At 44.4% G+C, this 12,741-nt stretch overlaps 2 protein-coding genes across 2 annotated transcripts; both read right to left on the bottom strand.

Moving 5' to 3' along the window:
* Nucleotides 1-3,450: 3,450 nt before the first annotated feature.
* On the bottom strand, nt 3,451-3,894 carry LOC131249746 (uncharacterized). The gene has a single exon (XM_058250511.1). The coding sequence runs from the start codon at nt 3,892-3,894 to the stop codon at nt 3,451-3,453; it is 444 nt and encodes a 147-aa protein (XP_058106494.1).
* A 3,133-nt stretch (nt 3,895-7,027) lies between these two features.
* LOC131249745 (uncharacterized) lies at nt 7,028-8,812 on the bottom strand. Its single transcript, XM_058250510.1, has 3 exons — nt 8,095-8,812; nt 7,900-7,955; nt 7,028-7,810 (listed from the first exon to the last, which is right to left on the bottom strand). The coding sequence occupies exons 1-3, from the start codon at nt 8,810-8,812 to the stop codon at nt 7,028-7,030; spliced, it is 1,557 nt and encodes a 518-aa protein (XP_058106493.1).
* Nucleotides 8,813-12,741: the final 3,929 nt, after the last annotated feature.

Below are 12,741 nucleotides of genomic sequence, written 5' to 3'. Positions count from 1 at the left end.
CTACAAATATGTGTATGGCCGACCTGATGAGTGAATTCTTCCAGTTTTCACTCCACGTAATTTTCATGCATGGAACGGTCAACCCTTCCACGGCTGGGATGTTCCACCGAAGTGACACATCAGCAGAATATAAAAAAGTATTGTATGGTGACATTTTTCTTTAATGGGAGGTGTTTAGTAGATTGTTTTAGTATTTGGGCTGATTAATGGTGACAGTATTTTTGTGGATCTTTTCATAATAACTTGTGCTTGCATGATACGTATAATGGGGAAGCTTGCTAATCCTACACGCAGGTAGAAGTTATCTCCAACACGCTTCTGCCTACCTGTGGATGTGGCAAGCATGTGGAACATCTGTGCTTTCCATCACGTGGGCCCCAATGTCATGCTGCACTGGACAGAAATCAGTCAGATCCACTCATTAGGTGGTTCCCATGTATGAAGAAAACGGACAGCCAAAATAAACTTTCTCGAGTTGTTTGATATGGCCTGTGGGCCATGTGATGAGTGGACGGACCTGATTCTCGGGACATGGAATCTACATGTTAGGGCCCACCTTAAAGATATCACACGTGTTCCACACCATCACACACGCAGGCATGCATTTAGCTGGGCTATGCACACATGTGTAATTAGTATATTTAATTGTATGACTACTAGGGGAACTCACATGGGAGAGAGATGGGGGCTCGGAGAACAATAAAAAATAAAAAATAGAAGAGAAGGATGCAGCTACACCAATAAAGAGAAAAAAAGAAGATCACCAAGGTGAGTGACCTATTTACACTTTTTCCTATTTTGTGGCATACTTCTGCCTCTTGTTTGGGCTGCATGAAGATGTGGAACAAATGTACAGATGGATGTTGCACAGTAATCATGGTGGGTCCCACTTAGCCTATGTTAGATACATAATCTTATCATGCGGGCTACATGTGAAAAGAGATGAGCAAAAAAGAGGAGGTAAAAAGTCATTTGTTGACGTGGCAAAGATCTAAGCTGTCCATTTATTTATAAGTATGCAATTTTTTTTTATAAAAATTCTAGAAATACCACTAAATTGAAAATTTCATTTAATTTCCTATAGAATCTCAAAGGTCACACTCTCCTAAAACTAATTACATTGGTTAAAATGTTATAGGCTCCTTGTGTTATATATAGTAGAGATAAATCTATGCTATATATAATGCAAGTTTTAGAAAAATTTAAATTTTATTGAATTCGAGATAAACTTACATTTGGGCGAACTCCCACAAAGGGAGCCAACTTATCATATAGCCCATATACAACAAGCGCACTGAATCCTAACGATCCTGCACGAGAGGCTAAAACCGGAAGATTCACCCTTAGTCCTTCTTGTTTCTCTTTCTTTTTCTATCAGACCAATTCTAGCATCAGTTTCATTGGACGAAAAAACTTTGAATATTCAAAGGACATGGGAAGGTATTTTAATTAAAGTAAGGGAAATTTTGAAAACCCAGAGATGTGGTTGTTGTCTGGTGTATCATATAGATTTTCCTAAAAAAAAAATAAAAATAAATTTCCTGGCATCAAATGCAAGTAACCGTTGGAACTTCTTTTCCTTGTGTGTAGCCTGCACATAGTGTAACAGCAGGGAGATCGTGCAAGCAAGTCTGTGGGCCCACTATGATGTGCATGAAATCTATACCATACTTATGTTGCGCTGGCTTAGGTTAGATCGTTTGACCAAAAAAAGTGGTAGATCTATGGTTAGAGTGGGCCACAACATAAGAAAACCTGAAGATGGATAGCCCACCATTGAAACCATGAGCACACTTCTCTCTTTTTCTCACCTGACACTTCTGCTACAATTTCTTCTGTTTTTCTTGCCCTTGTCTGATGTATTGTACTTTTCTCTCTCCTCTCTTACATGTATTGCACGTGCTACCTCGTGTATTTAATTTTATTTTTTTTTGTGTGTGTGTGTGTGTGTGTATATATATATATATATCTGAAATTTGAAAACCAAACCTCTCAAAATCAAGTTGTGGGCTAGCTTCCAGCCTTAATTAGATTGAATGCTGTGCTTGTACGAACTCCCCTGGCATATTATGTCGTATGAGAAATGCTCTAGTGCTCTTGGAGTACAAGAACTTATAGCACTCCTAGTTGAGTCGGTTCACTTGGACAGTCCAATTGATTGATCTGAACTGTCCATTAAGTCCAAAGCACATTTCATGGGCTATAATGCAAACATTGTACTGATTATATGATCCGATCCATCCATTTTGTGGCCACTCAAACTATAGAAATGCCTCTCTCTCTGTCTAGGGTCTAACATGAGGTAGCACCATAAACGTACGCGGTAGATTTTATACCGTTATCACAATGTGTCACATTTCTTTGTTTCACGACTTCTAATAATATTGTTAGGAGTTGTGCTACATGTAGAGAAAAGGAGAATTGACTACTCTATTGAATAACGTGTGTTTCTTGCAGCAAAATCTAAGCATGCAGCCTTTTGCCAATGAAATCTCAACAGTTCATCTGACAACAACGATCACAATTTTTAATCATCGAAATAACCCTACATTACTTCACAATGTTTTTCCACATAGTGTGATTGAGTTGCTGGCATGACCTAAAAATAAGTCCAATCTAAAATTCAGGTGGGCCACAGCACGGGGAACAAGTCGAGAGTGGAGGTCATTGTTGATTTGCATGGATGGCCTACTGTGTTGTATATATAGAATCTAGGCTGTCCAAACCCTTTATTTGGACCGGATGAAGGGTTAGGCAAAAAATCAGAAGGTTTTACTACTCAAGTTGGCTGGTGAAGATCAAGGGTGTGTGTCCACCCCCGCGGCTCACCTGAGTTTTAAATCGGGCTGAAACATGAGGTGACACATCTAATGTATAAGTTGGATGGTGTTTACATGTCTTGTGGGAGCATTTGTGTCTGTTTGTTTGTCTTTGGGTTTTGCTAATGTCCCCAACCTTAACGGAGATGTTAGTAACATCCTTAAAACTTTTTTATTTTTATTTTTCATATTTATTTATTATTTTTTTTAAAGGAAGGGCCATGCCCCTTTTCCATTGATCATAAGAACATGAGATGTACAAGCTAGAATTTCGGGTGGGCCCCACACAAAAACGGACAACACCTATCATATTGGCTAAACAAACTGAGGAAAGGAAGAACAAAAGCAGAACAGGAAAAGGAAAAGAAGACAGAGGATGAAGCCTCCCTGCTGAGGGCAGAACTCCATACGCATCATTCCTATATGTAGATGTAGATGTTGCAAATCACCTCAAAGACCACACCGCTCTTCCTCGTCGCAACGCGTAGCATGAAACTGAGGCCCACCAGACCAACCACCCTCTACTGGGGACGCTGCCTGAGGAAAAGAGCCCCTGACAGACTCAGGTTACATTTCTAATCCACTCCCTCCCTAATTTTGCCTCTCCTCATTAGCCCCATGCCCATTTTGTCTAGAACTGGGGAGCCCCTGATAAGATGGGGATTAAGCATATGTAGGTCTTGTCAGGAGCACCGCTGCTTGCTATCTTTGCTAGACCATCCGCCACTGAATTGCCTTCACGGAGGGTGTGAGAGAAACGGAGGTTGAGTGGTTGAACGAATTGATGAATAATTTCAAGGCGATACCACAACTTCCAGCCACAAGAGTGAAATAGATTGGAGACAGCTTCATGAATAATGCGAGAGTCTATTTCCATTATAATGTTATTGAGCTCCTTATCTGCGCAGATCTTTAGACCATCTACCATTGCCTGCGCCTCAGCAATGTTGTTTGTAATGGAGCCGTACTTGTTATGGAAAGAGAAGACCAGACTGCCTTGATGGTCCATGCAAGCACCTCCTCCTCCTCCTACCCTCGAGTTTCCCCTTGCTGATCCGTCTACATTTAGTTTCATCCAGCCCCTATCTGGTTTATTCCATCTGATGATTTGAGTCAATTTGCTAGTTGTAGATGTGCGTTTATTCGTGCCCAATGCATGCATGATCAAGTCTTCTCTGGTGGAATTGCCGTCTGAACCAGGAAGCTGATTCCCTATTTCATTCAACCAATTGGAGACTTTACGAATCGTTTGGGAGGCCAAAAATTTAAGGCTGTAGTATTTGGCCGCATTTCTGCCTAACCAAAGCTCCTAGATTATGAATGGGGGCCAATCCCTGAAGGAGCTGCCATCTAGAAGATCTTTTCGCTATCGCGCTCCACTGATGAATTCGACGCTCAATGGAATGATTGAGAATTAATGGAACGTGAAAGAGGAGCGCGAAGTGAGACCATACTTTGGTTGTGGTGGTGCCATGACAGGGGAGACGGTTTAAATTCTCAACACTGGAGGTTTGCAGATGGGAAGGATAATGATATCCATTAGTCTTTGTGTTCTCGTAGGCGGGTCAGGGCTGCTGGGGGGGCTGGGGTCCTTGGCCAGCCCATGGCTGTTGCTGATCCAGATGGGAATTTCTGCGACTTCTTCGATCATTCACGTCAGGATAGTAGGGCCTGGTTGGAGCTATTTGGTGCCGCATCACCTCTCCTGCCTTATGACAGTTAGCGCTCACCTAGAGGTGAGATGAAGTGAGTTGCTGGATAGTAGAAGAGGATGGCTGATTGGAGATGCTAAGCTTAGGAGGAGCAAAAATGGTTGGGGAGATTTCGTCGCAACAGACGCATTTGGATGCCAAACTAATTCCAATTTTTTGGATCGTTGCGTCCACTGGGATGCATCACCTTCTAGAGAAATGTTGCTACCTTTGGTGGGACTTGTTTGTTCCAAGCCTAGAGAGTCCCAAAACCCCGATTCCAGTAGTCATTTATTTGGTACCTCCCAAGGAGCGGGAACTGTCATTCTAACCCTTGTCGGGGGATTCCATCCACAAACGTAAAGTTTATGGTTGACCGATATTGCTCATCATCATTTAGCTATTGCATTTATTTTTTTTGCTAGTCATATGTATAGAACTAACTTCGAGATTGGGCACAGTATGAAAGATCTTTTAGAAGCACATACTCCTCCGGGGGGTCGATTGGGACGTGGTCATAAGGGTCATTATGACACGGTGATGATACTGTAGGGGGAGGTCCTGCGGAAAAATAGCACGACGCCAGGATGATAAAAAGCTTAACACCTCTTATTCTTATTACTTTTAAAAAAAAAGAGATAAAAATGAAAAGGTCATCTTATTCAAAACTCCAATTATGACATCCCTTCTCTCGGACTTCACACCACGGAATGCACTATTCTTTTTTTTTTTTCAAAAGAAACTTTTCCGTTAAAGAACAGACTTTACACAAAGGGAGGGGTGCTCAGGCTGACAAAAAAAGTCCCGAGACCCTACATAGCAGCGCAAACACAATTCGGGGGGGCCCTTCCCAAGGGGACCCACTTATCGTAAGGAAGGAGGCAAAAAACAAAAAAGGGTGCTAAGAGAGCCGCACCGAACCAAGACCGGCCTTATCTAGGACTAGTTCCCCACGGGTGAGGATGGGGAGATCGAAAACGCCTTCAAATAATCTAGATTATTGATTGGAGCTAGCCTAGCGGGCCAGGCTGTCGGTAACTTTGTTAGCCTCTCTCGGGGAGTGATTGATGGAAATGACTCCTGAGGACCGAAGCGTGGCAAATCTCTTCTTCCAATAGAAAACGCCCCAGGGTGGATCATTAGCCCTATTAAACAACTCGACAACAACTTGCGAATCACTCTCCACTTTAATGGAGGTGAAGCCTTTCTCCTTGCAAATCATAAGGCCATCTATGACGGCTTTAACTTCCGCGAGAAAGCTCGATCCATGGCCATACGCTATGGAGAAAGAGAACTTGAACTCCCCTCCAGCATCTCGGCAAACACCCCCCCTCCTGATGGGCCAGGATTGCCTCTAGAAGAGCCGTCCACGTTCAGCTTCACACTCCCCTGCCGAGGCCTTAACCATTTGACAAAAGACACCGAGTGCAGAGTGAGACTGATCAAGGGGAGGTGGAGATCCTACAGGATGTCCTTGTCAGCCTGATTTTTACTAGGGGGAAGAGTAAAAGCCTTGGACAGGTAGATAACCCATGAACGGATTTGGCGAATGGCGAGCAGGGCACTCGACTTGACACCTTGAAAGCGAACTGCTTTTCTGGACATCTAAATTTCCCAGAGAACTAGAGCTAGGATCAGGCCTCTTAGGATGCCCGGCGGGGATGAGTCGTTGGCCAAGGCCCACCATTGGGACACTTTAGCTCCAGTGGATTGGTTGGGGAGGAGAGCGATAGAGAGGACGGAGGAGAAGTGGCTCCAAGTGGCTGCAGCAAGCGTGCCTTCCACAAAAAGATGGTCGAGGGATTCCTCCCTGAGGCCAGACAGAGGGCAGCAACCGCATGATGAGGCCATGTGAACTCCCTTCTTCTTCACATTTAAATCAATTGGGGAGGCTCTGTTCAGGATTTTCCAAACAAAAATTCCAATTTTTGGAGGGGAGGAAGGGATGCCAAACTCATTTGGCCCAGGAGCGAGACTGACCCTGGCCGTGGACGAGCTTCCATGCTGATTTGATGGTGAACTTTCCTGACTTCTCTCTGGACCAAACAGCCCAGTCAGAGACAAGGTTGGTAGAGAAGCCTTCCGCAATAATGTGGAGGCGGACCAAGTCTGAAAATTGGCCGGCAAAGGAGCAAAAAGGCCCTCTGGCCCAATAACTTCATTGATCTTTAGGATGCAGTCGCGATGAGGGATCCTTCCAAGAATCCATGGCTTGAGGGGGCCCAGCCCCGTCTCCCAAAAGTTACTGTTTCCATCCCCCAGAATTAGGCGGGAGTTAGCCGCGAGGAGATCCAGGAGCTTGGCCACCTTTTTCCAAGTTGGGGAGGCAGACTGATGCTGATTGGAGGCGGTTCGGTCGTCATTTACCCCATACTTAGCACGCATGAATTTCCCTAAGAGGCTAGTCTCATGACCATAGAAAATGTTCTAAGCGTTCTTTATTGTTTAGGCCATTGAAACCTCCTTCAAAGCTCTAATGCCCAACCTGCCCTCCTTGGTTGGGGAAGCAATAATTCTCTAGCTCACCCTGTGGAGGTTTTTCTTTCCATTTGACCGCCCCCAGAAGAAGTCAGCAAATGCAAACTCAAGGGCCGTAAGGGTTTTATTCAGGATGTCAACCGCTGCTAGGGTGTGTATAGGGATGCTGGAGAGGACGTGCTTGATAAGGGTAACTCTGGCTGCCTGATTAAGGAAATGGGCCTTCCAACCCGCGATGCGGGACACAATTCTCTTTACCAGGGGCTGGTACGTAGTAGCCCAGATTTTCCCTTTGGATAACGACACTCCGAGATAGGAAAAAATTGATGTCGCTCTTGTGATACCCGTCAATCTTTCTGTTCTCCAAATTCTACTCCTTGCCGAGGACACCATAAAACTACTTTTGGTAAGGTTGATCTTCAGGCCAGACACGCGGTTGAAATTCTGGAGGAAAGCCATCAGATTATTTAGAGAGGTGCTGCCACCGTTGATGAAGACCGTAGTATCATCCGCAAACAAAAGATGGGAAATTGTTAGATTCCCTCTTCTAGTCTTATAGGACTTGCATAAGTTAGTTGAAAACAGATTATGTAAGCCCCGATTGAGAACATCCATCACTAAGATGAAGAGACTAGGAGAAAGAGGGTCTCCTTGGCGGAGCCCTCTTTCAGAATTAAAGAAGCTCGTAGCCTCGCCATTGAAAAGCACCAAGAACCAAGGTGACGTCCAGCATTGCTCCACAATCGAGATCCACGACCGGCTGAAACCGAACTTAAGGAGAACGGCCTTGAGGAAAGGCCAGCTTACACGATCTAGGTCAATCTGGAAAATCATGTTACTGCCCCTGACCTTCTTATCAATATCTCAAAGAAGCTCTTGCGCCAAGGCAATGCTATCTGCTATTCATCTACCTTGGACAAATGCCATTTGCTCATCGGAAATAAGGTTGGGAAGGATTGTGTTAAGCCTAGTTACAATCACCTTAGAGAAAATCTTATATACACAATTACATAAACTAATAGGGCGAAAATCAGAGAGGGACTTATGCGCTACACATTTGAGGATTAAACAAAGGAGAGTTGTAGAAAAAGCTCTAGGAAGCGTACCTCCTTGGAAAAGGAATTTAACTACACGGTAGAGATCCTCTGCCACAATGTTCCAGCACGATGAAAAGAATACTCTAGAAAATCCGTCGGGGCCAGGGGTACCGTCCACAGGCAGCGAAGAAACAACAAGTTTCACTTCTTCTACGATGGGAGGGGTTAGGAGGAAGTCGTTGTAGGCTAGGGAGACCAACGGAGGGAGCTTGATGGAGGAATCAGCTATAGGTGTTATGGCTTCAGCTGAATAAAGAAGCTTGAAGAAGTCAGAAGCTGCAGCTTTCTTTTGGGCCTGGTCGGAAGTAATGGACCCATCCTGTAATACAACTTGACTGATATGGGATCTTCTGATCCGGTTTGTTACTAAAGTATGGAAGAACTTAGAGTTTCTATCACCTTCTTTGAGCCATCTGTTCCTGAACTTTTGTTTCCAGAAAACCTCTTCCAGAAATTTTAGGCATTGCAGATTGGACCTTTCCTTGTCAAGGGAGGAGAGGATAGAGGTGGTAGGAGAGGCGATTGCCTCCTGCTCGAGCTTTTCCACCTTCGCAAAAGAAACTTTAATCTGGGCGAAAATGTTACCAAAAGTCTCCCAGTTCCAACGTTTCAACGCTTCTTCAGTACTCCCCATCTTGAGAAGAAGATGAATCATTGGGTTGATGAATATATCAGATTTCCAGGCTTCTGAAACAACTTGCTTGAATCCATCATGCTGGGCCCACATTCTTTGGAACCGGAACGGTTTTAGGGGGGGAGGGTCGTCCGAGTTAACATGGGGCAAATGATTCACGCGGAAGGAAGGAAAGGTCTGGATCCAATCTAGAGAACAAAGGGCACGGTTGAGTCTAGCTCATTTTCTACTAGTCCTCGAGCGGTTGTTGCACTAGGTGAAGGCACTCCCTGAGAAACCCACATCAATCAGGTTGGCTTGGTTTATAGCCTGAATAAAGTTGGTAGAGCTTGGGCCAACCAAGGAGTTCCCTCTAATCCTTTCCGATTGGGCTATCACTACGTTGAAGTCCCCACAAACAATCTATGGACCAATGAGCGAGTTGGATTGATAAGCTAGATCAGCCCAAAGATCCCTCCTCCGAAGGTAAGAACATCTGGCATAAACACAAGTACTTGCAGCTGTTGGACGAGATTCGGCACCCTAACCCTAAAAGCTAGGAACTGATCCGACGCTGATAGGGAGTCCACACCTATTGATGCATGATGAAACACTCAGATTTTGCCCCCTACTAATGCATTTGATATGGAATAGTAGAAGCCGAGCTTTAGGCTAGTATTTACTCATCTGGAATCTACTAACATGGGCTCTAAAAGAATAACAATCCCTGGTTTGTGGGTGGAGATCAACTGTTTCACATGCCTGACCGAGGGAGAATTACTTATCCCCCTCACATTTCAGAGAAGGATACTATCCATGAGAAACGCTACCAGAGTTAATGGCCCTGTTATACTTCTTCTTTTACCTCTCCAAGATCTGATAAAGCTGTTTAAATACACCATTGATTGGTTTTCAGAGAACCCCTTTTTTTGCTCCATTTCCTCAAGGGGAACTGTCTGGTTACCCAAAATTTCCTACTTACTAGGTTGGCTGTCTTCTTTTGAATATAGGCCTGATTGTAACTTGGACTCATAGGGAGGGATGGAGTTGGGTAGTTGGAGAGGGACTGGTTGTTGGATTGGGCAGGCTTGGAAGCAAGGAGATAGGTCTATGTGTATATGGCCTATACCTGAAGGTGAAGGTTCAACTCTCGATGTGGAGATTGGGTGAGGAGGAGAGGCCTGCATTGGTGAGTTGGGTAAGTCCCACGGTTCTCTAGACCTATCTCCCTCCGACAGGGAAGGGAGGAGCCTACGGGCTTGATTGGGGGAGGGGAAATTGTGGAGAATTGACTCCTTGATTTGTTGTTGGGAGGGACTTGGGGCTACGATCTCCTTAGATTTGGTGCTGTTTACTGGAACTGCGTGCTGATTATGTTGGAAACTGCGTTCAACAAACAATCTTGTGGGTACATTCAACTGTAACATTGGGGAGAAAACAGGCTGCGGGTTGGGCTGGCGTTGTGGTTTAGGGTCCTTTGTAGGGAGAGCAATCTCAAGATGATTGGCTGAAGCTGGCGTGGCAGGGATAAAGGAGCCCAGGGGACTCCCATCATTACTTGAACCATACTGCTGACTGGCTAAGTATCCAAAAACTGCTTCTGTGTGCAAGGCTTTTTCACGAACAGGTGAAGGGCGGCTAGGGTACCCTCCCCTATTTTGGTGGAATGATGAAAGAACCCACTCCTTGGTGTTTTGATCTCTGAGAGGGGGTTCCTTAGGGGAGGGGTGGAGGATGGAGGAGGATCTGAGGGTAGATCCTAGGTTTTCTAGAACAACAAAAATTGGGTAGGCCTGTTGTCCCACTTGTAGGTTTAGAACCTTAAATAAGTCTCTCCCTGGCCTCATGGAGATCTTGACTTTGGCAAAAATCTAGAAGATTCCAAACCTAGCCGATGAATCCACCTGGATAACCTTTCCAAAGTGCTGACAGATATCGATAATCGCAGACTTGAGCCAGGCATAGGCCGGGATTCCATATACTCTAATCCAAGCTCCATTGTGCCCCATCATGGTGTTCGACTTCCAGGGTTCTAATCTGTCCAGCCCCATGGATGCGTGGAGGGCGGAGCCTGAGGAAAAGTCCTGCAGCTCTTCCATGGTTCTAAACTGTAGAAGAAAAGCTTCTGGAGATAATCTAACCACATCGATGGCCGAAGCACTGAACCTGGAGCTTATGAGGGATATGATTAGCTGGATAAGAGGGGTATTGGGGTGGGTGGAGAAACCCACAAGGGATTTCTCCAAGCAGCGTCTCCGATGGGCGACAACAGCTACGTTCGCTACTACAGTAAATGACTCCTCCTCCACCCGTTTTGGAGCAGAGGGGATTCTCTTGAGAACTTCGCTGAAGGTGTTGGGTCTACAGGGGAGCTGATTGGGGTTGAGTTGATGGGGAGGTTTTCTCTGACTTCTCGGAAGTGAGGTAGCTGGCTGAACAGTGACGACGCGACCATCAATCCTCTTCCCATTCAGCACCCCAATTGCCGCTCTGGCATCATCTTCGTAGAGGAATATGATGATCTGTAAATCCTCTCGATTTTGGGGTTCCTGGTAATGTAGGAATGAAGATATCCTGCAGTTTTCCGTACCTACCAAAGATGAAATCGAGGTCCACCCTAGAACAATCAAAAGGGAGATTTTCAGCAAAAATAAAGAAGCCGGATGCCCTTTGGTGCCCTGAAGATCTCTGGTTTGGGAGGGAAATGCGTTCCCTCCCCTGCATTGCCTAGGTTTTATTTTTAGAATTCGAAAACTTTAGATACTAGCAAAAGGGATGGGGCGTCCGGTCGAAATGCACTATTCTTATAGAGATAAATGTGCTTTAACATCTTCTTAACCCGAAATGGCTGAGGAGAGGAAAGGTTCCTTTTTGAGGGTACTCTCGGGAACAGATCTAGTGGGGTTTGGTGGACAGAGCCTAGGTCGCCAAGCCGACGCCCCCCAAAAGAGAGTATGGATCACTATGTCTCAAAAATGATATTCAAAAGCCTTAACCAACAAGTAGTGGAAGGAGAGATTTAAGACTTAACTTCACTTGAACGCGAATCAACACCTTGCATTAAACCAAAATGGCATTGTCATTAGCATGGACTTTCGGTGGACAGACAAGGATCATTCGCCTGAACGCGGCTCAGCATAGCATGGTCATTTGCGTTAACGCGAATCAGGCTGGCTGTTCATTTGCGCATAGGGTGTTCTAGGTAAATTTGAGGGAGAATTTATCGGAGGAGGTTACGTTCCAGACAAGGTGATCTTTCCTGTTAGAGATGGTCACTACACTTTCCTTGATCAAACTGATGGTTGCCTCTGGAATAATACCTTCAATAGCTTAAAGGTTCCATGTACCTGATTGATCCCACTAATCTTTTACCGCAAAGCTTTGTCACTAGGGATAATTACCTATTAAAGATTTAAAATCTTTAATGATTCATATAACTTGGAGCAAGCTATGGTGCAAAAAGCATGCCGATCATATGATCCCAAACATTTGATCGGTAGCATGGAAAATGGATAGTTAAGATTGCTTGTGGCCTAACAAAATAAATCAAATCATCATCTTGAAACATTTATTTAATAGATTCTATTTTGTTAAAAAAAGATCTTATTTTGTATTGCAACTTTCATTTGTGATTCTAACTATGTGATCTATGGCTCATAAACATCGGTTAGTTGTAACAAATTGGCCCCATTCAAAGGGTTAGCTTCATCTATTCCGCGTCATTTTTGCACCATCACTTACCACCAAGTAATATTGAACCAACTGTCCAAATTAAAGACTTGGGCGTGAGACATATATATTAGAAAATTAAATCACTTTCATTTCATGCAAGAGTGGTCTTTTTTTTTTTTTTTTTGAACAAGTTGGGAGCTCGCCACTTGCTATTCATTGACACTACAAACAAAAATTATACCTGAAGGGGAGTGCCTTTACCTCCTGAATGAAGCTATACAACCAAAACAAGATCAAGACTATAAAACCCGAATTCAACTCACTAAAAAAAAAAATGAAAAACTAGTTAGATAGTCCATATCAAACCAATC

Source organism: Magnolia sinica, chromosome 6 (genome assembly GCF_029962835.1).
Source record: "Magnolia sinica isolate HGM2019 chromosome 6, MsV1, whole genome shotgun sequence".
NCBI lineage: Eukaryota > Viridiplantae > Streptophyta > Magnoliopsida > Magnoliales > Magnoliaceae > Magnolia > Magnolia sinica.
The sequence above is the reverse complement of the archived record's forward strand: the minus strand, read 5'-3'. Positions and strand labels throughout refer to the sequence as shown.